Here is a 25876-nt window from a genome sequence, read left to right as displayed (position 1 = left end):
AAACACTTCAGTTTCTTCAGATCCAAGATTCTTTTTCCCCTCCTATGCTCACAGCAGAAACCCATGAATCCCACAACCAGATTCTCAGGTGAAACTCACAGTTATCCTCCCAGATAATGTCCTTGCTCTGTTCTCTGTCTTTCCTTCATTTCCTGAAGTGCCATTCAAACAACTCTGGAGGAAAAATGCCTCTGGTGATTCATGACAGTTGATTCTCACTCTGGTGAGGACCAAGGGAATTTTAGTTACCACAAGAATCTTAATGCCTGCAAAGCTGTATGGATGTTTACATGGAGGCACCTTCTTTCCACTGAGGATTTTTATTATTAAAATTTAAATCCATGATCTACAGGGATCTGAATCACAGCCAAAGTAACTACAAAGTCTTCTGGAGACCTTTGCTTCTGACCTATAAGGAATCACAAAATGTTGAACCAGCTGATGTCACCATATCCCTGAATCACACCTTGCATCTTAGAATCACAGAATCATTGAGGTTGGAAAATACCGTTAAGACCATCAACTGAACAATCTTGAAACAATAAACCCCACCAAAACTAAGATTGACAAGAAAATAACTCTTAAAGATATATCTTAGCAACCAGGAGACTGCTACACCTGTGTTATGCCAGTATCAGCACTAAGTGAAACTCTGCTGCCACAGATTGTAAAGAACATTTTCAGGTTTCCAAATGCCCAGTCAAATCCCACAATAGATAGAGACAGTGACTGCTCAGTTTAAGTGAATCTTTGAACATGTTTACAATAAATTTTGCAAGCTTTAAACTTTTATGATGCCAGCACTTACAACACTGATTTACAGTCTGACTCAAAGGAAGAATGCTCATGGTTGACTCAAATAACATCCTCTCGCAGCATTTCTCAGAGACAGGTGAAGATTACATAAGGCAAAATAATGGATGGAGAAGTGATGCATGACCACCTACTCATCTCGTCCCTTGCTGTGCAAGTGCACCTTAAAGATTGGCCTTAGCTTCAGGCTCTTACTTGTACTTAGAAAATTTCTTCCCTGACAAATTGTAATCAAAACAGATGATGATGATGATAAGGAAAGACAGTTTATTTGACAGTTACTATCCAATAACTTAGTATCCCACAGTACTTTCTAAGCTATTCAGAATGGAAACGATTTTGAAACAAAAGACTCGTCCAAAGTTTGCCAAAGTCTAGACCCAAGTTCCCAGCACCAATCTGTCTGCACTGGTGGAAGGACAATAAACAATTTGAGAATTCCAGAGATCAATAAGGAACTGTTTTTAATATCTGTATATTAATATCACTCTAGAAATTCCTTAAGCAACCCTGGCCCTCATCATTTTATCTTTTTACTATTTTGTACTAGGAGATGGCCAACACACAAACTGGCAAGTGTACTCGGATATGGAGCCCACCTCTGCTAAGCTCTACCACAGCATAATACACCTAATAAAAAAAACCGAATGGATGCTGGATGTCTGCATCTTTCTTTGACTCCACATTTTAAAAAGTATAGTTTTTCCTCTAGCTTTGCATTACAAAGGTAATCTACTATGCAAATTATTGTAATGCTACAGAAAGGACAAATAAGCAAAGTAGCAGAGATGAGCCCTGTACTTTACATTCAGCCCTTTCCCACCCACTGCCTGACCCACAGCAGGAAATGGTCTGACCATGGTCTGTGAAGGCAGAAACAGCAGAGGAAATGTGACACAAACCAACACAAAACACCAGCTGGAGATTGGAAGGGCAGGAAAGCTGGCATGTAATCACATGGCTGAGGAATTCAGCCCAAAACTTCTGAGATCTATACAGCACCTTCAACACAGGTCGTTCCTTGCAACCACTCCCATCATAACCAGCCCATGAGCAGCAATTCTTCAACAAGAAAACTTTTTCCATACAAAAGAATTCCCTCAGCCCAGCAAAGCTCTCTTTCTGTCAGAATAGAGGTTGTTTACCCTTGAACAGGCATCTTGTGCCAAACACAGACAGACTTTACTCAAAATCTACAAACCCTGCAGGTCTCTACTTACCTATCCAGAGTGTCCTGGGGCACTTTACTCCCTCCTGCTCTGCTGTTGACACTGCTGTTCTTGTTGGCAGTCATGGTCATTTCTGCTTTCTAGAAACGTGGATATCTGCGAGAAGAAAAGTCAATTAAGCTTCAAGAAGCCCAAATGGCAATTAATTCCTTGAACTACTATTCTGTGTAAAGGCAGAAGTCCAGGTTGCTTTTCATTCTACAAAATGCAATCAGTGTAGTGATGATCCTGAAAAACGAAACCCTCTACTGCTGCTATTGCACATCCACAGCCAAGTTTATCACAGCCCAGTGCTATAAATGGAAATAACTTATGAGAAGTAGGTGTGTGCTTCAGGTGCTGGCCTGTCTGATGAACAGAGCTTGATAGCAACTTGACAAAAGATCACAGGTTTGGTGTGGTTCTTCCATCCACCAGGGTATGTGGAGATCCCAGCAACAGCACTGAGTGATACTTGCAAACACCATAGTTGTGACTGGAAGTTTGACCACACCACAGTTATCCCAAAGAATAAAAAAATCTTTCACACCCTTAAAGTAGAGCTCTATTATGGAAACATATTCTAATAGTGAAATTTATTCAATGATGGATTTTTGAATATAATTTTCAAATCTGCTTGTGATATGAAAATGTCACAAGTGATTTTCTCTATTGGCCTCAGGATTCTTTAAGTAAAGCTGTCTTAGGACACTTTTAAAACCTCAGGTAATATAAAGAATCTTTATCAATTCCTGGCTGGTTTTTTAACTATTTGTTAATCCCAAAAGCATTGAACTTAATTTCAGCCTTGTGTATAAAGTTGTGTGCCCAAAAGATGGGTCTCACTTCTGTGACATTGCTCACACTGGCAAAGCAACAGCCCAGTACCATGATTTATTTTGCCTTCATTCTGCTCTCTTAACAGCAATGTCATGCTGTGGCTGAAGGGAGAACATGATGATATGGATAAAACCAGGATATCATCCAAGGGATGCAAAAGCAGGAATCCCTAATATAACTGGGATATCATTAGCCCCTCCATTGACTATATCCCATGTTTCTCCAGTGTAAAGCACAGCTCTTAGTGGCCATTTCTTCTGTCATTGTAATCCCTTGAGAAATATTTTGCAAAATGGGGGAGAAATGTATTTTCATGTCATGATAAGATTCCTAAAATGCCAGCAAAGTCCCTTGAGAAAGAAAAGGAACAGTATTTACTCCACCTGATGCTACAGGAGTCATTTATGAAGGATTCTGTGGCTCTGCTGGCACCAGTCTGGGTGGTTTCTAAGATGCTGCTTAGTTTATAAACTAAAATATCTACCACGGTTTACAGCACTGCCACCCAGGGTCTGACCAGAACTACCAATTTTTATGACCATTAACAGCACAGCTAATGCAAAAATAAGGAGTGTTACGAAACTTCTTGTTTACTCAAACCCACAGGAAGTCCAGACTGCTTGAGAAGCCACTGTAACGTGATGCTGCAAAACAAGCTGCGGGCTGACAACACACAAAAATCCCTGCTATAACAGACATATCACAGTCAAAAGACATTCTTTAAACCATTTTATTCCAAGCGGTTCTGCCACAAACACGGTCAGAAAATCTGCAGACTGCAGCTCCAGAGGCAGAGTCAATCATGCTGACCACAGACTGCAGGTCTACTTGTCCTTCTCTGCTGCCTTGTATCAATTTTCCCAGATTAAGCAGAGATTTTTTTTTTCCCCCTGGTTGGTAACATGTTTTTCTACACTGAAGCTCCCTAAATTCCTCCAGTGTCTCATTGTTATTGTTAGAGTTACATTATCAAGATTACAGGACTGTTACAGAACTGCCTGTTCCGACTGGAAAAGGGATTGCTTGGGACAAAAAAAGGCAGCCTGCTAATGCTGGCCAAGCTTTCTAGGACTGTATATTCCACAGAGAGTAAGCAGTTTTTTTAATGTTTTCTACACACCAGTTCAATACTTTTATTGTGTTAAATCTAAATCACTTATTAGCACTTAATGTGAGAAAAATAAGAGAGATAAACACGGTGTAAGGAGAACAATAGCTCTTAACATGCATGTGTAACATGAATTTTCCAGGACTTGCTTTTTTGTTCAAGATAAAAATAAGCTGAATAGATCCTCAAAAAAGATGGGCGACTAATCTGACACATTAAAAAAATATAGTGTGCTTCTGTGCTGCTGGTTTTGAGAGTTCACTTTTCCCATACCCAAAATCAGATGGGAGAGGAGGGAAGAAAAGTACATCAAAGCTTGATAGAAATCATCATCATCAACATTTAAAAGGAGTGATTATTTAAATGTTACATTTCAAAGCCTTCTTAAATGTCAAGTAGAACAAAGTGGTTTGTTTTCAACTAAAGATAAATTGAGTTCTTAAATACAATTTCTCAAGATATGTCAAATTTACTGATATAAGTGTGTTTCTTCCCATGCAGTTGGGACTATGATATATATGGTGATATCAACTGACTTTTCTATTCAATTTTCCTTTAATGCTTATTTTGGATGAATATTTTAATGCAGATGATGCTGATATCATCCCAGCATATGCAGAAAAACTGCAAACAACATGAACATGGCAGAAAAGTATTCAGCCATTTATAGAGGTGCCTGCAAGGAAGGACTTATATCACCCAAAAAACTCACCCACCAATCCACATAATCCCAAAAATAAAGGGAGAAAAATAAAATAGACAAAGAAACAAGGAAAGAAAGTTATGGTTATGTAGAAAGTTATTTTATAGCCTTCAAATGAGTCTGACAGCCTGCAAGTTTATTGAATCTTTGTAGGGTCAGAAGCACATCCCTTGGGCTTGGGTGAGAGCATTCCACATTACAGTATTTGCAAATTATTCTTCAAAAAATCTCTCAAGTCTTGTGACATATTGTTAAAAACAAATCCAAAACTATTCATGTCACACAGATTCTACATTGTCTCATAAACCATCTAACAAACCTGGTCTAAAAATGCAGAATTCTGTTTTATTTGTAAATGTAAAGAATTCATCTGAATTCCTTACTTAGCCATAATTTTTGCTTTGCTCCAGACATGGTTTCACTAATTTTACTAGGATGGCTCTCAAATGGGCAATTTAATGAGCCCAAATGGTAGAATCATTATATCAATTTTGCCTGAAAAATCCACAAACCATTTATCAGGATCAAAAACTAAAGATGACGGCAAATATGAGAAATTAGGTGATGGCAACATGGGATCTGCTGCTCCTGCCAGGCAAGGTTCAGCATTCTGACAAAAAAGGGCTGCTACAAAGTGGATGTTTCCTGAGATCTTTATCATTGCAAGAAGCTCCAATGACAGAATGTTCCTTACAGATCATCTTCCCCCGTTTATGGTATACTTACACTTTTTTAATTAAGCTGTAGCTTGGAGTTTTTTTATGAGGCACTGAAAGCCATCACACTTTGGGCTAATGAACAGTACAGCACCACTGAATGTCTAATTCCATTAACAGGTATTAGCAGGGGAGGGATAAACCTTCTGCTTCTCCTCTCTGCTGTTTAAAATTATCCTCAATTTCTTGAAACATCCCAACACTTTGGAAGAACCCACTCTCTGTCCCACTACTGAAAAAGTGGAAGTTGTTGGTTTTTTTCACTAAAAGCTGTGAATGGGAATGGGTTGAGGAGTGAGGCTTGGAGTGAGCCCCTAGAGGGATAAACCTTCTGCTTCTCCTCTCTGCTGTTTAAAATTATCCTCAATTTCTTGAAACATCCCAACACTTTGGAAGAACCCACTCTCTGTCCCACTACTGAAAAAGTGGAAGTTGTTGGTTTTTTTCACTAAAAAAGCTGTGAATGGGAATGGGTTGAGGAGTGAGGCTTGGAGTGAGCCCCTGAAAAGTCAAGGCAACACAACATTTTAATTGTTTTATAGCTTAAGAAAGACTCCTGCTTTCTAATACACAATTAGCACACTCTAAGAACTGATTCCTTCCTCTTTTTCTGTGGAAGGTGAATATCAATGAACCCAGAAGAATCTACATGTGGTGTCTGATGACTTGAGAAGGAAGCCTCTAAATAAGCCCTCTCCTGGCATCATCATTAACATGCCTTGAAATCTACTTGAGATCTTGAGTTGTGATTGAGTTTTTAATGCAGATTACCTTCCCCTTGAAATTCCACTGATCTGGGATCTGGAAAATATGGGAAAATATTACTCTTTTGGTCTGTCCCACACAGCAGAGACCTTGAGACATAACAGGAAGTCATAACAGGGAAGAACTACAGGCTGCTAAAACAAACTCATGTTTTTGGAAAATTGCAACAAATACAAACTTTCAAAAATATATTTTTAATAATTTATGTGTCTACTTATTTTTCCCTTAACCGTAGCTGCAACAGAATTGCTGTAGCCATTAAGAAGTTAGTTTAACAAATTAATTTGCTTTTCTGAGTGCTTTAAGGGAGCTTGCCCACATGTCAAGAGGTGTAGTGCAGCTGAACTTTTGTTTAGGAGTTGCAGCCTGCTTTGTGGCAATTTGCCTGCTCCCTTCCAGTAAAACAGATAATTATGTCCTTCCAGAACCATGTCAGTTCTGATGAACTGGGAAGCCCAATAAAATATTTAAAGATTCCTGCCTTGAGAGGGCACCTACAGAGACTCCTGAGAACCTTGTTGCCAGACTCCATCAGGAATACCTGTTCTCTGGACTGGGATTAACTCCACGGGCTCATCCAAAATTTCCCGCCCTATAAGCCACAGCTTGTTTTCAACCAAATCAGTGACCAATCTCTCTGCTAAGCTTTTGCAGCTAGGTGGCAACTTTAATTCTAGCACAAACTTCCTGCTATAACCAGCAGGAGTGGTGAACTTGGTTGCCATTGACCCTTGCAATGCCCAAACCTCCCTCTCAGCAGTTTGGTCCCCACTGAACTGAACTGGTACTACTGCAAAACTGACGTTGCAGCACTTACTGGAAGGAAGAGAAGTTACCTCCCCCAGGCACTCTGCCTAAATCAAAGACAGCTCTCCACACACCCTTCACCCTCCTTTCCTGTTTTTCTGCCACCTAAAATGCTTGTCCCTTTTCTGATGTTCTTGTTCTTTCCTATTTTGTGCCTTTATTCTATCTTCCTCACCCTACTTTACCTTATTACTTCATTTATCTTCTCTCAAGCTATAGTTCCCCCGCCCCCTTAATTGAAAATGGGCAATACCTGGTGGAGACAAGAGACCTCACTTGAAATACACTGCAGTCCAAACCTAATGCCTGAACTAGGTAAGAACTTAGGGCTAAACTCCTCTATTACCCTTAGCAATCCTAGGGCCATCACTGCTTCCAAATGAAAGGAAAACAACATGAAAATCAAGGAAGAAGACATTTAGAGAAGGAGGCATGGACAGAAAATGTGTCCGTTATTGAATCAGAAATTAGTCTTTCCCTGTGTAGGCTAAAGAAAATATTTGGGTTTTAAAAAATATGTTGACTATTTCAAGCTTAAACGTCTTGATTTGAGACACCAGTGTAGAGAAGGTCTACTTAGAAACTATGCCCAACATACACAGAAAGCTTTGATATGATTCTTCCTTTGTTCTTTCCCTTCATCCTCAGGATTTTGCATAAAAACAACCATTTAAGTCTCAGGAGCTCACCTGTTGCTTACTCCTCAGTGAAGTCATAATGCTCTAATAGTGACATTAACACCATCTGCACAATAATGAATTGCTTCTTGTGACACAAAAACCAAATTATATATTTGCTAAGGAATAGAGCTTTGAGGAACAAAGATGCTTTTTCATTAATATCTCTTGTGTCACAAAGGATACAATAAATGAGAAAATAGAGATGAGAAAATGTCCTTTGGTATTTCCCACAGGGTGTGACCAGTCCTAAAAACATCCCAATACAATTCACAGAGCGAACAAACAAAAACAAAAGTCTTAGAAGGAACTTCCCAGTTGAGCTGACACCCATGACTGAACCCTCCTCCTCACACCAAGGCTGACTGACAAAGTCTGCCAGACAGCTGAGAAGTACCCTGGTTTTGCAAGTGCTGTAGGTTTTGATTTGTTAGAGCATCATCTGAGGAAAAACACGGGTCACAGCCATCCTACAGAGGAAGCTGCTGTGCCCAGAGTTGTCAGCACACCTCCCTTCCTGTCAGGCACATGTGGCTCCCACTCAGAGCCCTGCTAGAGTAAGAATTGTAAAATTATTAGCAGTTATAGGCCTTGCAAAGTGTTGTAATGACACACGATAGGAGGAAGGGCAATCATCTTTGGATACCTCAATACAGTCAAGAGCTGACCTGTGGTGATACCATCCATCTCCTTCTGCTTAGATCACTGTGTGTTAGTGACTGTTCTGAGCCAGTATCTCCCAGAAGCAGGTCCTGTCCTGATACCCAAGCTGGAAGTGCTAATGCTTCCAAGGAAGAAACTATTAATTTGCATGAACTGTCTCAATATGATGATATAAAAGCACCCTGGGAGGATGAGGTATGGGCTGGAGACCTCATGGATGTAAGTAGAAAACACTGGCCAAAGTTGTCTTGGCTTGTCCAAAGCTATGAGAACATTGGGTCTGTCTTTTCAGCTCTTGGCAGTTACCCAGGGAATCTGTAGAAAGGCACACAAAAGATTTTAATTCCCCTAGAGAAGATCTTAATTCCCCTGTATCCAAAGTACATCCAGAAGTGAACCTGGACACAGACATAAGCAGCAACAAATGGGATGGCAACTAAGTCCATTGTTTGTGTTAGGGATTTGTGCAGGAACCTTTCAGGAAGGTATCTGTTTACATTTAGAAATTACATTCTTGCACTTAAAACAACATCTGCAGGATGCAGAAGCTCTGAGCTGTGCTGGAGCTCTGACATGGATTTCAGCCACAGGTTAGAGGTAAGATCTGCAAATTCAGTGCCAGAGATTAAAGCCCACCACCCACATTCTGGCATCTGGCTGAATGGCCCATTTTCTCAAAGGTGCTCCTATTTTTCCTACTACCTCAGGAATCTATCCAAATCTCCAAATACCCCTGCTGTACCAGAGATAGTCATAAAACTGGCCTGATTTGAGGCAATGAGCAGCTCTCTCATGCACAGTGGCTTTCTGATTCAGATTCCCTTCATGTCTATGAACACCTTGGCCATCACCTCCCTCTCCTTCCAACTCTACATGTCCCAAGCCAAAAGAAACAAGCCCAAGTCCCCTGTGCTCCCAGGAGGATGAACTGCAATGAGGTGTGAGCAGCCTGACTGAAACATGCTGTCCATGCCCTACCTAAGTTCCCACCTCAGACAACTAAGTAAAGAATTATCAGAGAGAAGCATGGAACCAGAAAAATGAGTGAACCCCAACCTCCTTCCTAGCTGCTGAAAGAGAGGATGCAGGCAAAAAAAGCAGCAGAGAGGAGGGGTGAGGTCCAGACAAACATCAGAAGAGTTCAAGACCGGTAGAGCAAAGGTGAAGTGAAGGATAGCTAACATACTGTGAGAAAAACACAAATGGGAAACAGGAAAGTGAAGAGATTTTTCAGAAAGATGAAAGGGCAATAAGAAACCCCAGGTAAGAAGATAAATACAGCCCCCTTTTCCCCCTTCCACACTGGGAACACACTCCATGTCCCCCAGAGAAAACAGCCCACTGTTCCTCATGTTTGAGGATGTTTTCATTCCACGGCTAAAATCTTCCTCATGGAACAAACTTGGAATTTTATCTAAGATGCTTCAAGAAAAATGGATCTGCAATACTGGCATAAGACTTCACCAAAAGAGAAAGAAATTGCTGCAGTCCTGCAAAGCAAGTTCAAGTCCATGAGTGAGAAGTTCTCAGGGTCTGCATAACTGGTGATTCAATACACAAACTCAAATCTAAATTCAAGTTTTTGAGTCCCTGATTCATGGGTAGAAGCCTCATTCCCCCCCACTCACACAGCCCTGCAGTGATTGCAGGAGACTTGCAGTTCCTAGATTCCTGCAGTCTTTACAGAATTGGTTCTAAGGGAGATTGTAGAAAAAAGAGAAGAGAAATGACTGAGAGAATATTGGCAGAATGACAATATAGCAGAATGACAATAACAAACTAAGCAGAGCAAACTACTCCTTATTCCCTTTGTTAATGAAAATTATAGTAGCTATAGCAACAAAAATGTGGCAGGGAAGAAAAAAGTCTGAGACACTTCAACATCCCCAAAGAACACAGCTTTCTAATATGGAAAAAACCAAGATTTATGGCACCAGCAGTTCCTACAAGACAGGGCTGTAGTAGTGCACAATGGTTTCAATTAAAGGCACCAATCATTAACCAGTACAGCTGGGCTCCACAGCTGACAGGCAACATCATCTCTTCCAGTGAGCCACAATTCCTTCAGGCACTGAGCTAGCTTCTCTTGCTGTATGATGGGCCCTGCAGCCCCATTTCTGGTAGATTTACCACATATTTTCTGTCAAGCCCTGTGACAGAGTGACTAATGTCACTGCTCAACAGAGACATCTGCTGTGCTCAAGCCTTTGTGCCTGCCTCCCTTCGCCTGCCATCACACACCGATATCCCTATGGGCGCTGCCCACAGCACAGCCCTGCACACTCAGCAAGCATCTGAGGGAGAAAAGCATTTCAGTTCCCTGCTGCCTATGTGTATTTTCCTTCTCAAACACACACACTTGCAGGCTTAAAGAGGGGAGGAATGTCTGGCACTTCTGCGGTGACCATCTGGCAGAAGCACCGCTCCATTTTCTGGCAACTTGACCAGAGTCTTACAACAATTATTTCAGTTCCTGATTCAAGCACTGGAGACAGAAGATCAAGTTACATTTCTCTCCAGCCATCAACACTAATTCAGTTTTCACTAAGTCAGCCTTGCTGGAATTTGACTCTTCCACACTAAAACCAAGAAGAAAAAAAAGGAAAGTGTGAATCTACACCGAAAAGCCAGTAGAAGAAACAGAAGGAATTTCAAGAGTTGCCCTTCACAAATGTAAAAAATGTCGGTAAGATCCAACAGAGAAGGAGCTGTTTCTTCCTAGAAAAGGACATTTTTATAAGATAAGATTATAAAGAACTGGATGTATTGAAAATTAAATGATATCATGGTCCTCAGTGATATCCCCAGGCTTTATAACAGCCACGTAAACAAGCTTTCTTCCCTTACTACCACAAGCTGATTGTGAGTTGAAGACAGTACCTTCCCACCTATGGCTCAGTCACAGGTATCCACAGCCATCAGCAGAGGCGCTTTCCCAAGGAAAGGGTTCAGCTCCCACAGCACTGACCTTTGCCATCTGCATGAAAGGAAAGTTTCAACAAACTACCACAAGCAAAAGTGTTATAAATCACCTTTCATCAAGCCTCCAACCACTAGGCAGAGAAACAACTGGAAACACTTAAACCTGTTTTAACATTCCTTGTAGGAGGAGGCAGGGAAACACTTCCCCATCCACCCACTGGAACTGATTGCAGCCACCAAACCACTCTGGACAGTGGCTCCTGCCAGTGGAGTTTCTGTTGAGGATTTCTGCAGCAGCAGCAGCCTTTCCCAGCAGAGATAGAAAACCAGGCAGCAGCCACAGAAACTCTAGCTCTGTTCCCAGGCACACCGCATCCAGAGTGGCAGGAGGGAACCACAGGGGTTTAGAAGCAGACAAACAGAAACAAATCCACAAACAAACTGTGAATGGTATCACATATCTTTTAAACCTTCACACGCTGGGAGATGGTATTTGATGATTTGAAAGAGCTTCTCTTCTTTCCTTTTATGAAAATGATTTACATGCAGCTGTGTACATGACATGTTGGAAACTTCTCAAGAGACCAGCCGCTGTTGCAAAGAACTCACACTTCTATGATAGGAATTTCATAAATGAAGGCACTAACTATCTTCCCAGATGCAGACTTGAATAGACTCACTGTGCTGGAGAGTTCTGCTGAGGGAACAATCTTTCTTCACAGCCCACAGAGCAGGAGTAAACCTGACACAGAGGAGCATTACAGCCTGAACTGGTTTGTTCTCAGACTGGGGAGAGAGAGACCCACAGGGGCTGTCAGACAAGCACTGCCCCTGTCACACAGGCCTGTGAAGAATGCTCCCAAGCTTCCCAAATCCCACTTCTCTGCTTGCAATCCAAGTCTGAACATCTGTAATGCCAGAGAGGGCACGGGAGAGCACAGCCTCAGAAACGTGTCAGGTAGAAAATGTGATCCCATGCCCTTACAGTCAGCTGGATGTGTCCAGGAATAACAAGTAGCCAGTGTGTGCAGGAATAGAGTCCCCATTTCTTGTTTCCAGGTTGGCTGCAGTGCCATAATGTGCTACCACTTATGTTTAACAATATTGAAACACGTAACCTTAACTTGAAATATTTGTGTGAAATCATTAATTTTATCCAGACAGCTTTTGGAATGTTGCTCCAGCACCAACATTTCTACTCAAAGTTTTAGCACTGGTGCTCCTACTTTAGCTCAGTTCAAAACTGTGAGTAAAATATAATTTAATAGCAATTTGAATTTGCAATGATCTCATTGAAAAGGCATATGCAGCATTGCCCTTGCAACACAGAAACAGCCACAAGATAAGCCTAAGGGACACAGATTAACACTCTGATCAGATAAAATTTCAGCCCCTTCTCCCTTGCAGGGAACATTTTGGCCTTTTGCCAAGCAGAAAACATTCCACACACAGTGGGGTAAATTTGGTATAGCACCCATATGGAAATATCTTCTTCACAACAAGACCAGGGTATAAATTCTATTATCTGAACACAAGTGCTCGCTTGCTTCAAACATGAGTGAGCCTACAGCAGTGCTTGACTCAAACTTTCCCCATGTCATGGGAGTCCATATTTGAGCAAGCTTTAGAATGGCACTGGCACTAAAGCTGGAATTCATCTTTCTTTTCTTCTTTCCTATGGTTTTAGGCTGAATGCAGCAGAAGTGCAATTTGGATCTGCTCCCTATACAAAAATATTTTTATTGTTTCTTTTGAAGTGTGGTTACTGTAGACAATAACTCTGCATCAACCAGACTTTAAGAACTGGACCTACCTACTCACAACAAAACTGTCAAAGCAGATTTTGCTATTATCAATTATGGAACAGCCCGAAGTTTTGCCAGGGAAAGTTTAGGCTTGATATTAGGAAAATGTTCTTCACTCAAAAGGTCTTTGGGCACTGAACAGCTCCCTGGGGCAGTAGTCACAGCACCAGCCTGACACAGCTCAAGAAGCATTTGGGCAATGCCCTCAAGCACCTGGTGTGACTTTTATGGTGTCCTGTGCAAGGCCAGGAGTTGGGCTCCATGCTCTTCATAGGTCCCTTCCACCTCCGCTTATTCTCTGATAGCATACAGGTCATTTAGTGAAAGGTTCTACAATTCTATTCTTCTTTCATAGAGTTTATGCTTATGCAGTTCTCACCTTAACTCTAGTTTCAGACACTCCTTTGCTACTGTTCATAGAAGGTGATATGAGAAAGGAAATTACAGCTCCGACTTCTCTCCTGTTTCCTACTCCTTTCACTGTTCCTCCTTCAGTTCAGGTGCATACACACTCATCTTCCTAATAGCGGGTAACAGAGAATTTAAAATGTGCATCTAGGAATAAACAAATTGCTACAGATAGAGGTACTGCAAGCACAATCTGATAATAAACTTCACAAATAAAACTTCTTCTCCAGTAAGTAAATTTAGCAGAATAAAGTATACACACAGAGTATATAAATAACACTTTCCTACTAAAAATTCCACCATCACAAAAGAATTAATCTTTTAAGGTAAAAAAAAAATCTATTACACAGAAACTCTTCAGTATCAGCTTCCTGTGAATGTATTTTCACTTGTGTTTGATTAATGAACAAATCAAAACATTCAAGACAGATATGAAACAGTTTTGTCTGGCATGAAATCTGCATTGCCAGATTCCATGTGGTTTCCATTGGTACCACGAACTTGGCCACAATTCATTCAAAACTCAGTCCTAGTGCTCCAAAAGGTAGATAAATATCTATGAACATTTTTGTGGTGCCAGGAAGGGGATTTGTGTTATAGAGGAAGATAAAATTGTACCTGTGCCCAGTGCACAGTGGACAAAAGCTGACTGACAGCAAATTCCACCCTGCTACAATGAAAAAAAATGCCTTCTGCAACTCCAAAAGGTAAAGATTTATAAGATTATGAATCCAGTTCAAATACCTTTTGTGACTAGCTACTCATATGATGATTTAGGGATGAGATGTTCTAACTGATAATTTCTGTAGAAATTTGTAGGTGTTAAAATGCACCAGGATTCACAGGTTCCTACAGAGCATGAATTCCTGAAGCTTCCTGATGGAAAAACTGCCTCTTTCTTCTAGTGTGTGCCTATTACTTAATATCTGAACTCCTACCTCATTTTTCCCAAACAAATATTCTCCCATTTAATCTAAAGAAGAATGCATGATGGGACATCCACATGCAACAGGTTTACTTCATCCTATGTTTTAGATGCAAAAGTCATGTTAAGAAGTTTTTTTCTGATCCTAGGGAATCTAAAGGTGTGAAAAACATGAAATTCACTTTGGCTGATTCTTCACAGTAACTGTGTTCTAGGTGAGGCTCTAAAGAAAATGTATGTGAGAAAATGGTTTGAAGTTTGAGGGTTTTTTTCAAAGTGCAGTTTAATTTCATGGCAGCTTCAAGGTATTATCTCTGCTCTTGTAGAAAACTGCATTTTCTCAACTTTTTGACCAGTCTTTTGATCAAAAACCCAGTGAGGTTGGAGTCTCTCTGTGTGTGATAAATTCACCTCATGCTGTAGCAAAACATCAAGCAACTACTCCATTCAATTCTCACAGAAGGGAGTTTTGGCCCTTCCAGTTTTAATGGGAAAGCTGGAGCCACAACACAAAAAATGAGAGCTCTTTGGAAATGCAACCACACCCAATGCAACACTCATATTCTGCTCTGTGCCCCATGTCCCCACCCACAGACACACAACAGAGGAATACCAGCTGTTGAAACTTTGCAGATGGCAAATCAAATATTGTGCCATTTTGCACTTTCTCCTCAAAGGATCCTTCCACATACCTTCTTTTATAGGGTCAGGATTTCTTTTCTTGGGAGGATGGATATTTGGGCATGGAAAATATCTGTGGGTATGAACAATGGAGAAATGGCATTTATAAACCGAAATAAAGCCTTTCCAATTTGTGGAAACAGCTGGAGGGAGGAAATAATCATATGAATAGCATAGTTGAAACCCAACAGGCTGCTAACAGCGAGTCCTTTCAGATGCCCACTATGGCTACGCTCTTACATGGCACTACAACATTTAAATCTAAAACTAAAGGTGAGCCAATGCACAATGATGCACCCAGCATTTTGTTTCTCTACACATAATTTGTGGGGAAGGGAGAGTAGTTTCTTCTGTATCTTGTGTATTTCACAGTGCTGTACAAGTGCTAGAATGAGCATTAATTTTCAGTGCTGCTTTAAGCAGACAATTCAACACAAAAGTAATAAGCTCAGCAGTCAGTCCAAGGGATGGCTGCGCAGACACCTTCAAGAGAGCATCTGCTGAGCTTCATGTTTCTCAGAAGGTATTTCACTCCTGCCACACACAAAGAGGCTTTCAGGTTGCAAAAGGAATCTTGTTTCTCACAAGAAAAGAGAGAGACTTTCAGTGTATGTCATTCAATACAGCACATTTTCAGACTAATTCCACAAGTGAATGCTCAATGAAAATAGACAAAAAAAACAAAGCCAAAATTCCACACGAGGATACACTATAACAATCTCCTTAAAAGTATCGCAGAAGTCTTTCAAAACACTGTCAGCAAGGTACTTTACCTGTGTTAAAGGGAAGCAAATACATTTTAAGAAATACTTTTTCTATTGGAAGAAGTTAAAGCTACTTGCCAGCTAAATATTTCCCTTCAAAGTTACCCTGCTTCAGCCAAGCCCCATTAATCATTATGCTATTAGACAAGATTGCTTTGATGTCCACAGATCATATAGAAGATTTAAGACAGCAAGTTGTCTGAAAAATTTAGTGAGAAGGTTAAGGTAAATCAAGGTAAAAAGTGTTTACTCAGTTCTAATTTAGTGAAGTGTTTTACTTGTTTCATATAAAGTTTATCTACCTTTGGTTGTTATTTTATCTAGCACTACATAGTGCAAAACCTCTATTATTACTATTGCCTGACTTACCCAGTCACCTGGAAACTCAACCATCTAAGGAGAAACAAAGACTAAATTAGAAATAATCTTCTCTGTAAGGAACTGGGAAGGGGAAAAGAAGTGTTGACTTTGATTGAAGGGGTCCAACAGCCCTGTTCAGATTAGCTAAGCAATTTGAGTCTCACTGAGAGCCTGGGTAAAACATGGCTGTTCAGGGTTTGTTAGGGGGTGTTGTGGGAATGAAAATTAAAGTTCTCTTTGGGCACTATAAACAACAAAGAAAACCCACACTTCCTCTATCAAACAGCACAGGAATCCCCCCCAATAACTAGTTTTAGCAGAAACTATTATTAAAAATTCTTTTGGAAAAGATTCAAGTTATGGTTTATGGACAGAAAAGCATTTTAAAAATACACATTAATGCTTCCATTAAGAAACAAAGAATAGAAACATGCAGACAAAAAACTATTTAAACTAATGCCTTGGCAACAACAACAAAAAAATTTAGTATGTCACTTAACAGATGGATTTGACCCAGATTGCTACCCTCTGTTTTAAGAGAACATTCTTGAGAAGAGTTCACAGGCTGCTGGTACTACTAATTTATCTCAATTGTGCTACAGCTTTCAAAGAGTCAGTAAAAGACTTGCAACATCCGTTCCCACTTTGTTGCCTACACATATTCTTACCAGTAAGGGCTATTAAAAGAAGCTGAACTAAAACTGAAAACAATAAATATTTTAAATCATAATCAGCAGTTGAAGAGAAGGGTGTTTCTTCTGCATACTAAATGAGAGACCTGAAGGATCTGCCCCAATAGCAATCTTGGCTTGCTCTCCACTTCCTATAGTCCCTAGTTCTTGTGATAAGATTGGTTTCAGTTAAAATTTGTGTTTGCTTGCCTTCGGCCCAACAGGGCCCAACTTAATCTTCAGGTGATGACATTGTCATGCCATTTCCCTTATCTCAGTGTAAAAATCACCAACTCAGCTGCACAGAGGGAGCAAATCTAACTGCATATTCCTTTTAATGAATATTTTTATGGAGATAGTGGATGAAAATAGTCTCATGACACTTATGTAGTAGTTCATTAATAAGCTCTGTACAACAGGATATTGTTCTCTCAACAGTAGTCTTATCTTAACATCCTTATCAATTCACTTTCCAGTTGCTCTACTGATTCTAAATTTCTCTCCGTGGCTCTGCTGAGCAAAAGTCCAAAAAGAACAAGCATGCCACTTCTCTGAGTCTACAGTAGAGCAATCAGAGTTATCAGACTGTTCAGCACAATCTACCTTTCACTTTTAAACTCCAAGGCTCCACGTGTCCTTTCCCTCCAAGCTGGTTTATCATAATCAGAATCAATGACCTGAATTTTCCTCTTCTGGAAAACATACTATACTTGCCATTTCCAAGCATGCTAGAAGAGTCACAGAATCACAGAATAACAGGAGTTGGAAAGGACCCCTGAAAACCATCCAGTCCAAAATTCCTGCTACAGGTTCACCTAGAGCAGGTTCCACAGGATCTTATCCAGGGTGGGGTTTGAATATTTTCAGAGGTTTTTTTTTTGCTGGAACAGTTGTTTTCATGTGTCCTTCATATTTGGGTACCTGAACAATTCAGTCCATCTGATGTTACAAACTGCTGTAGCTCTATCACATTTTTCTACTTGAAATAAGAAGACTTGTTATAGTCCCCCTTTTAATTATTTCCAATTATTAAAACAAAAAAGAGTAACTGATGTTTTGATAGACTGAATAAACATCCTATTTGAACAAAGGTCTTTCACCTCCTTATTAATCAGTAAAACCAAGACACTTGGTCTTGTCAGTTGAGATGAAGAAATTGCTAGACATCAATAAACATTTCTTAGCCAAAGTTATAGGAGCTCAGCATCTTTAAATATCCCAGTGAGAAACAACACATTTTAAAAAAATTAAATTTCCAGTTAACATATGTAAAATCACAGCTCGAGCTTTTTTCCCTAAGCTTTTCTTTTTGTATCTCATTTTTGTTTCTGTCAACATTGTAACATAAACCATCTGAGAGGTTTAAAACTAAACAGTTCTAAGCAGTGGGTGAAACCACAGTATGTTAACTGACAGGAGGTTTGGCTTGGTCTTCATCTTTAAGCATCTATTACTCAGCTGCTGTTTCTCTGCAGCAGAGGCTGGAACTTTCACAGACTTCAGTCCAAGACTCCTAGTTTCCTAATAGGTGCTGCTTAAGCATGTTTTTTCCTGATTTGGTTGTTTTCTTAATAACTACACCATTCTTGTATTTCATCTTGCCCATCTGAATACAACAAATACTAACTGACACTTACTGCAGCTGGTGCCCTTCATTGAACACATTTGTTCAAATGACAGCACACATGGCTGTGATCCCATTTGACAGAGTTGTCCCCATCCGACAGACATCAGTGCTGGGACAGGATGAACATAAAACAAGACATGGCTAGTAAGAAATTAAGGTGAAGCAGAGGAAATACAAATATGATATCTCTTAAGTATTAGCCAGTTCTCCCTCAGCCAAATACAAAGCTATTTTCAGAAATCTAAAATATTTTTCCTATGGCAAATAATCCACTACCAACATCAGAACAAGAGATTTTGTCCTCGAACAATCTGAAGAGTGCAAGAATGAAAGCTTATAAAATATATATCCTTGTCTGTGTTGGAAACAGCACAATTCCAAACCAGAGACTAATGCTGAAATACAATCCCGAGGCTGTGCTTCCATTCATAAACTGTTCCATTTGAACACAGGGTCTGGAATGAATTTTATCCTCATGTTCAACCAGAGAGCCACAATTTATTAGAGTACTGCACTTTTCAGTTTCAAAATCATATCCCTAACATTTTTTTCTGTCAAGTGCAATGGAGAGTAGCAGACTTTTCAACCAGGATCATCCATAAAGAGAAAATACAGCAGAATCCGACTGCCCAGAGACATGAAGAAGCAAGTCCAGTTATATACCATACGGCTAAAAGAAAAGAAAACCTGCTGTGCACACACAGCTTCAACAGTCTGAGCTGGAAAGGCATCAGAAAGGCCCTTTCCTTAGTAACAGCATAAGAGGGTTCTCAGATTTTTAGCTCACTAACAGCATAAGTGGGGTCTCAGACTTTGGCTCTGTCTTTAAGTTACCACTAAACTGTCTGTGCAGCAGCCCAGCTCTATTACCCCTGTGTAAAATCACAGTAATGCTCTCTGACAACTTCAAACCCCCCAAAAAATAACCAGTGCTTCCCAGTCATTGCATATTCTGCAGCTAAGATGTGCCACAAAGGTGCAGGTTTATTTACATCAATTAAACTTTGAGCTGTTTCAGAAGCCTCATTAGGGTTCTCTAGGTAATCATTACTCCCTGATGTTCAAATTAAAAGGAATTTAGGATTCAGCAACACTGGTATGACAAATTTCAATCTATGGGTCACCGCTTTTTGCAGCATTCGTCTACAGTTTTCCAGTGTCTTAAAATATTTCTCTGGCAAAACGATCACTCCAAAAATTGCAGCAGAGCTGAATACATTTTCATTGATACTTCTCCACATACAGCAAGATGAAAGAAGTATCTGCTGCCAGTATACAACAAGGTAAAAGCAATTTAAATAATTACAAAAAACATCCCATCAACTTCTGGGCTAGAACAATTTCCTCTTCTGGAAAAAGGGAAGGGAAATTGTTGACATGGTTCTTCAGCTCAATTCAATCTGTGATTTAAACTGTCATTTTTAAATACTAGTTTTTCTCAGATATTATTGCACCAGAAATCTCTGGGTTGATCATTACATACTCATACCACACCACAAATCAGATTTTTACAGTATACGGAGAAGTAGAAACCAGAATAAACCTTTAAATGAAGACAAAGGAAATTATGACAGCCATCAGGTATAGAATTCTTATACAGTAAAATTTATTAATCTGTTAACTATTAACCAAACTTTTACATGGCAGTAAAAAGCTTTCCATTTGATAAGTTAAAGCCACTACCACATCTTCTTTGCATTGCATTCACATATTTTATCTACCTGGTCACCTAATAAAACAGTCAAGGATCCCTTCAAACCTTCCATCTCTCTTTGCCTGACACTGAGCAGTCATTTGACAGCATGGATGACAATATAGAATGAACCCTGCTTTGACTAGAGCTGCTGCAGAATATCTTTTTAAAACTCATCTCCGAGTAGCTCTGTGACTAAGAAACATTTTTAACACAGCAGCTAATGGCTCCAATGAGATGCTTCACCATCTATTTTGGAAGGCAATGTGCCAAGAGAGCTGTGGTGCATTTTCAATCATCTCTTGGCTACTGCTTCTTCCAAAGTTTCTGTCCAAAGACAGCCAAAACCAAATTCTATGAATCACTGCTTGAATGAGATCTAATTATCCAATTAGCTTTAATGCCTTTCTTTTCCTTGTTTCTTGACAGCCTTATACACCTCTTGCCCTTCAGGGCATTTGTCCACATGTCTTTCCCACAACTGGGAATGCAGGAAATTTCTTTCCCACCCATAACAGCTTTCAGACTAAGAAGAGAACTGAATACAGTGTCCTGCACATCCCCTTTGAATATAGTCCTTTTTACCTAGGGAGAGAGGAAGAATAAAATTCTGTATAATCACCTACTCACAGACACACTTTGCTGAGACCTGATCTGCTGCTTTGAATACACCACAGATTTATTGCAAGTTAACTCCCTCACAAAGATATTTGTCATGTTTATTCACCTGAATACATAGGATTATTAATAAAGCCTCAGCTATGAAACTGCAAATATATAATCCACCTAGCTAGTGTAAGTGGGGGAAACTTAATACTTAGTCGTAAAACATGAACTGCTTCAAAAAGTGTATTGGTTGGAAGGTTTTGATGATGAGGAAAGAGGAAAAAAGAGAGAAAAATCTCTTAATTCTCCACCTTACTCCTTATGAGTCACACTATTTTTTGTTTTGCCTGCTACTCCATTAATACAAAAAAACCCACCTGTTTCAGAGCAATGCTGTCGGTTTTCTCCCTGTATAACTACACAAAAAAGAAACCATCATGAATGGTGTAACATAGATTTACAGCAAATTCCTAGCTATCTGTTCATCTCAGTCACTAAGACAGTTGCTTGACAATTGCAATGACTCAGTTTTTACAGGAATTCTGTCTAGTGTTCAGACTCATTTTTCTGGGAGATGATTTTCAAGGTAGAATGAAAACTGCAAGCTAGGATTCAGCCAGCTGAGAAACAAAGCACTTTTTCACAATTCTGGTTTTCCACTTCCCCACCTGAACTGCCAACAGGAATGTGCTGGTTGTAGAAAAACAACAGAAATGCAAACTTCACTGGGATACAGGATGGAGAGGTTCTGTGAGTACTGCATTTTTAGCCACAGATTTGTGAGAGGAATGGGAGAAAGCGGTGAGCAAATTGATATGCATTGACTCATTCCCCTTTCCTTTTAACCTAAAGATAGTTAATGGCTCTTGAGAATCAAAATGTGTGTATTTCTAGAAGAGCTGCAGCTAGAAAAAGGCAATATTCTACTCAGTTTAACAGTGGTGATTATCAGGCCTGAACTTTACTAATCCAGTTATTATTACACCCACTACCTCAGAAACACAGTAAGGCTTAGCACAGTGAACACTACACAAACAAAACTCACAATGTTGGTCTCACTTGAGTAGTTTCTCTTCAAACACTGTGACAATTGGAGTTTGCTGTGATGTCACCCACACAGTTTCTTACACCATCCCTGCAAAGGTTCAATGGAAGAAGTACATTGCTGGGACTGGCTGTTACCAGGAGACAAAGAAAACTTTGCAGTAAACTGCATGAGCCACCTAATGCTTCATTTTGCTGTAGTTTTGTAAAAGAATATACAACATGATTGGTAGTGCTGCACACCACTGCTGCCAGCAGAGCCTACATACAGAGGTCATGACTTCTAAAATGGTTGTCAGCTCCTTTTCATTGACTGTGTTCAAATGTTGCCTTTTCTACTTTCAATGCCAAAAAACACAACAGAATTTTAATCTTGCATAGAAATAATTAATTTAGCAACACCTCATCCTTAAGAAGTCTTTTTTCTCTTTCTCAAAATAGAGATTTGAATTTGTTAAAATTGTAAAACAAAGGTATTCCCTCACCAAATACCCAGTTGTGCTGAGGTGCATAGCATCCTTTGAGAACAAACCCATTTGTATCCCTGTCTTCCATCTTCCCACTGACTGTGCTCGGTGTGTCACAAAGTTTATGTAATTATTAAATGGTATGGATTAGAAGGGACCTTTAAAAATCATTTAGTTTTAACACCCCTGCCATGGATAGGGACAGCTTCCACTATCCCAGGTTCCTCAAAGTTCCATCCAACCTGGCCTGGAACACTTCCAGAGTTGGAGCATCCACATATCCTCTGGGCAACCTGCTCCAGTGTTTCACCACTCTCTCAGAAACTAGAATTTGCTATTTGCACGTGACAAAATTTTGTCTGAGAGACATCCTGAATGTAACACCAGCATTTAACTTGTGACCTTCTGATGGAGACACCAAGGGTCTACTACTTCAGTTAAAAAAAAGCTCCAAAATGTGCCAATATTAGCAAAGCTGCATCCTGTCTGCAATTCCCCTCAGAGATGGACTGAATGCTTCTAAGCAGATGTGATTCTATTAAGGAAGGGACAGTTATGTGTCACAGCATACCCCACAGCACAGGTCACAGCTGAAAGGGCCACAATGCACAGAGTATCACCAGACAATTTCAGAAAGCTCCAACCCACCCAGAGTAACATCATACCACATCAGAAAGCTTCAGGGTTCTGCCCATACAAAGTAACATCCCCTCACTCCAGAAGGCCACAAGCTCTGCCCTGCTTGTCCTCCAGCCCAGCCTTTCATACCCCTCATGCCCATGCCCTGCAGCTGTGTGCCCTCTGCTCCCTTTGGGGTTGCTCAGTAACACCTCAGCTCCCCATGGCTCGTTCCCTTCAGCACTGCTCAGCTGCTCTGCACAGCTGCACCCACTGGGGGTGAGCTCAGCCACAGCCTCACTCCCCATCCCCACAAACTGTGTGTCTACAATTTTGTTCTACTTCAAAAAGCCCTCCTCCTTTTTATTAGTTATGTCATGTTATCTTACTTGTACAACTATTATTTCCTTTCTTTTATCTTCCCTGCATAGGAGGGGAAAATACTGGTATTACAGATCCTTCTAGAAATTAAAATTTATAGGTACATGATAGAAAGAGAGTTCTCCATGTCTATAATTTTATCTTTTTGTTTTCTCCATGTTTTATGTATGAGTGTGATTTGGCATACAACATATTAACAGATAACAAGTGGTTGCAGACTTCTGCATCTCGTAGTGTTCACTGAGTAAGTTCAAAGGAAGATATTAGTTGAATATAAATGGCATGCTCTTGTGTTTTGCTGGTTTTTTGGTTTGTTTTTTTTTTAAGTAACTGCAAGAGAACAAGTCTGACTGCTCACCCCACAGGTCCAACCCTGGCCAACACAGCTACCCAAATTTCTGTAACTGTTCTGCAAAAAAGCCAGTTTGATTCAAGGGTGCCCAAGCCTCCCTGTAGCACCTCCACTGGTTCTTCGATCTCCAGAACTTTAATCTGACCTTTAGAGCTTACTTGGTACCCCAAACAATAAATAAAACTTCTTAACAAATGGAAAACTTATTGAGTCAGCACTGGTTCAGCCCCACACAGGAGGGACTGCAAATTACAGAGAAATGTAGCCAGTCATGGCTGGCTGCTTCACACACAAAGAGCAGTCGGTCAGTAACAAAGAGCAGGAAGAATAACTTTCTCTCCTTATCCATATGCTTTCCTGACTAGGGCCCACAGGGGATTTGCTGATATAACACAACTTTGCCACATTTGTCAGACCTGAGGCTGTCATGGAAACATAACTTGTGGGACAATTTTAATGAGCCACTGTCACAAGGGCAATCTGTCCAGGGCAAGAGTTGCTGCTCCTGTTCAGCAGTGAAACAGCCCAGCAGGTCCCAGTATCACCCCACTGCCGCAAGTGTCCCTGGACTGTTTTGTTTTGGGAGCACCATGTGTCCATGATAGTGAAAAAATCTTTTCCAGGATTCCCTGTCTACAATGATGGGTCAATTTGCTTTTAAATCAGATCATAAGCAAATCTTGCAATGATAAGTGTTGAAATTATAAGCTGAACCAGAAGCCAGGGTTTTGACTTTGCCCACCTCACAGAAAAGCCAGAAGAATAATTATGTTTTAACAATGTTGTCTCAACTCCTTCACAATATCAGCTGGCTTTTTTTTTCTGCCCTGTTCCTCCAGCTATTTCCTAGCATTTCCCTTTTCCACCCAGACTCAGGAGCAGTTGACTGTTCCCTCACTGGAAGCAACAGGTTTCTCCTTTTCTCATGACAAATCATTTTTCAATAGTAAATACTTCAAAGCTTCCAGAAGCCAGCATATCATTTGGCACCAATACAGGTAGTAAAAACTCACCCTTCTGAGGAACAAGTGGCAGTTCACTTTGGAGTCTGTCCTGTCACTGTGTCCTTGAGAGACTCGTGATGCCAGATCATGAAAGACAAGTCAGCCCAGGGGCACAGTTGCTGTAGCCAAGATCTCACCAGAAATGCAGCTGCCAAAATGACATTACATACCTGATACAGCTCAGCAAGAGGCTGGTGCACATGAGAATTCACCTAATGCAGCCCAGGTTTCTACATGGAAATACTGAGGTGGAGAAAGAAGAATTTGTTCAGAATTTCAGGACATCTCACAGCCTGACCAGAGCAGCCATTCCCTGACTCCTGAAATCTCTGGATAAATGGTTACTTTTCAATCAGCCTGCCCTACCTAGAACAAGGACTGCACAGATTTTACAGAAAAATCATGAAAACCTTTAGCATAGCTCCACTGCCTTCCTCTACCTGAGTATCTCACACATTTAGAAGAGGTAGCACAGCTATTATCAGAGTCACGAGCACAGGAACTGCACTGGGAACTGCTGATAAGGTGCTGCAGGCTGATGACCTCGGGCTGCTTTTGAATGCCCAGTTCTTGTAGATGGTTATTGACCCCAGGAGGCATCCTGTGCTATTGCAGTACACAGCACCAAGTCAGGCTGACATTTATTTACTGAGTCATGCCTACATGTGTTTTCTGCTGTCCATACACATCAGCCAATAGTAAATAAATCACAGCAGGGACCTCAGTTCATGATGTGTTTCAGCAGAAACCTGGATAATGTGTTCATAGGAGAGAAGAGCATGTAAAATCTGACAGCACATTCTACTGTGCACTGAGATTGGAGCAGAAAAGGGTATAACTGGCTGATGGGGTTCTCTGCTAACCCAGCTTGGATAGCAGCCCCTTCACCATGAAATGAGCTCCAAACCTGTGGGCACAAAGTCAGTGTTTCCAAATGCTGTCAGTTCAACCTCTGCCTTCATCCAACCTTTACATGAAAGAAATCTCATTACGAGGGCACAGCTTTGCCTTCACGTGCCGTGCCTCTCTTCACTCTGACCTTCTGTGACTCCTGCCACACTAGAGTCTCCCACAGGAAGGTCAGGGGGAACAGGCCTGTGAAAGGAAGTAACATTTCAACATTATAGCAGAGGGTTGATGCTGAAGGAGGCAGAAGGCCTAAATGGATAATTTCCAGAGGCAGGACTGGCTCTCCTTCTCCACTGAAGCCCAAGGTCAGGGCAAGAGTATTGTAACTGTGCCCCAGCT

The 25876-nt window shown here is 40.6% G+C and overlaps 1 protein-coding gene across 7 annotated transcripts in view; it reads right to left on the bottom strand.

The window, feature by feature from the left end:
* Positions 1 to 25876, bottom strand: part of DENND2B (DENN domain containing 2B) — a 151567-nt gene that overhangs the window by 83078 nt on the left and 42613 nt on the right. For 6 of the 7 annotated variants that reach the window (XM_039706907.1, XM_039706906.1, XM_039706908.1 and 3 more), the window contains one exon: positions 2034 to 2138. In XM_039706907.1, the coding sequence (XP_039562841.1) occupies positions 2034 to 2113 (80 nt within the window). In that variant the 5' untranslated portion in view covers positions 2114 to 2138. Of the gene's footprint in view, positions 1 to 2033; positions 2139 to 11180; positions 11278 to 25876 lie in introns of all 7 variants that reach the window. The other variant, XM_039706913.1, reaches the window with a different exon arrangement.

The sequence above is a fragment of the Passer montanus genome, unplaced genomic scaffold (assembly GCF_014805655.1).
Source record: "Passer montanus isolate IOZ18808 unplaced genomic scaffold, ASM1480565v1 scaffold2, whole genome shotgun sequence".
In the NCBI taxonomy this organism is placed as follows: Eukaryota; Metazoa; Chordata; class Aves; order Passeriformes; family Passeridae; genus Passer; species Passer montanus.
The sequence above is the reverse complement of the archived record's forward strand: the minus strand, read 5'-3'. Positions and strand labels throughout refer to the sequence as shown.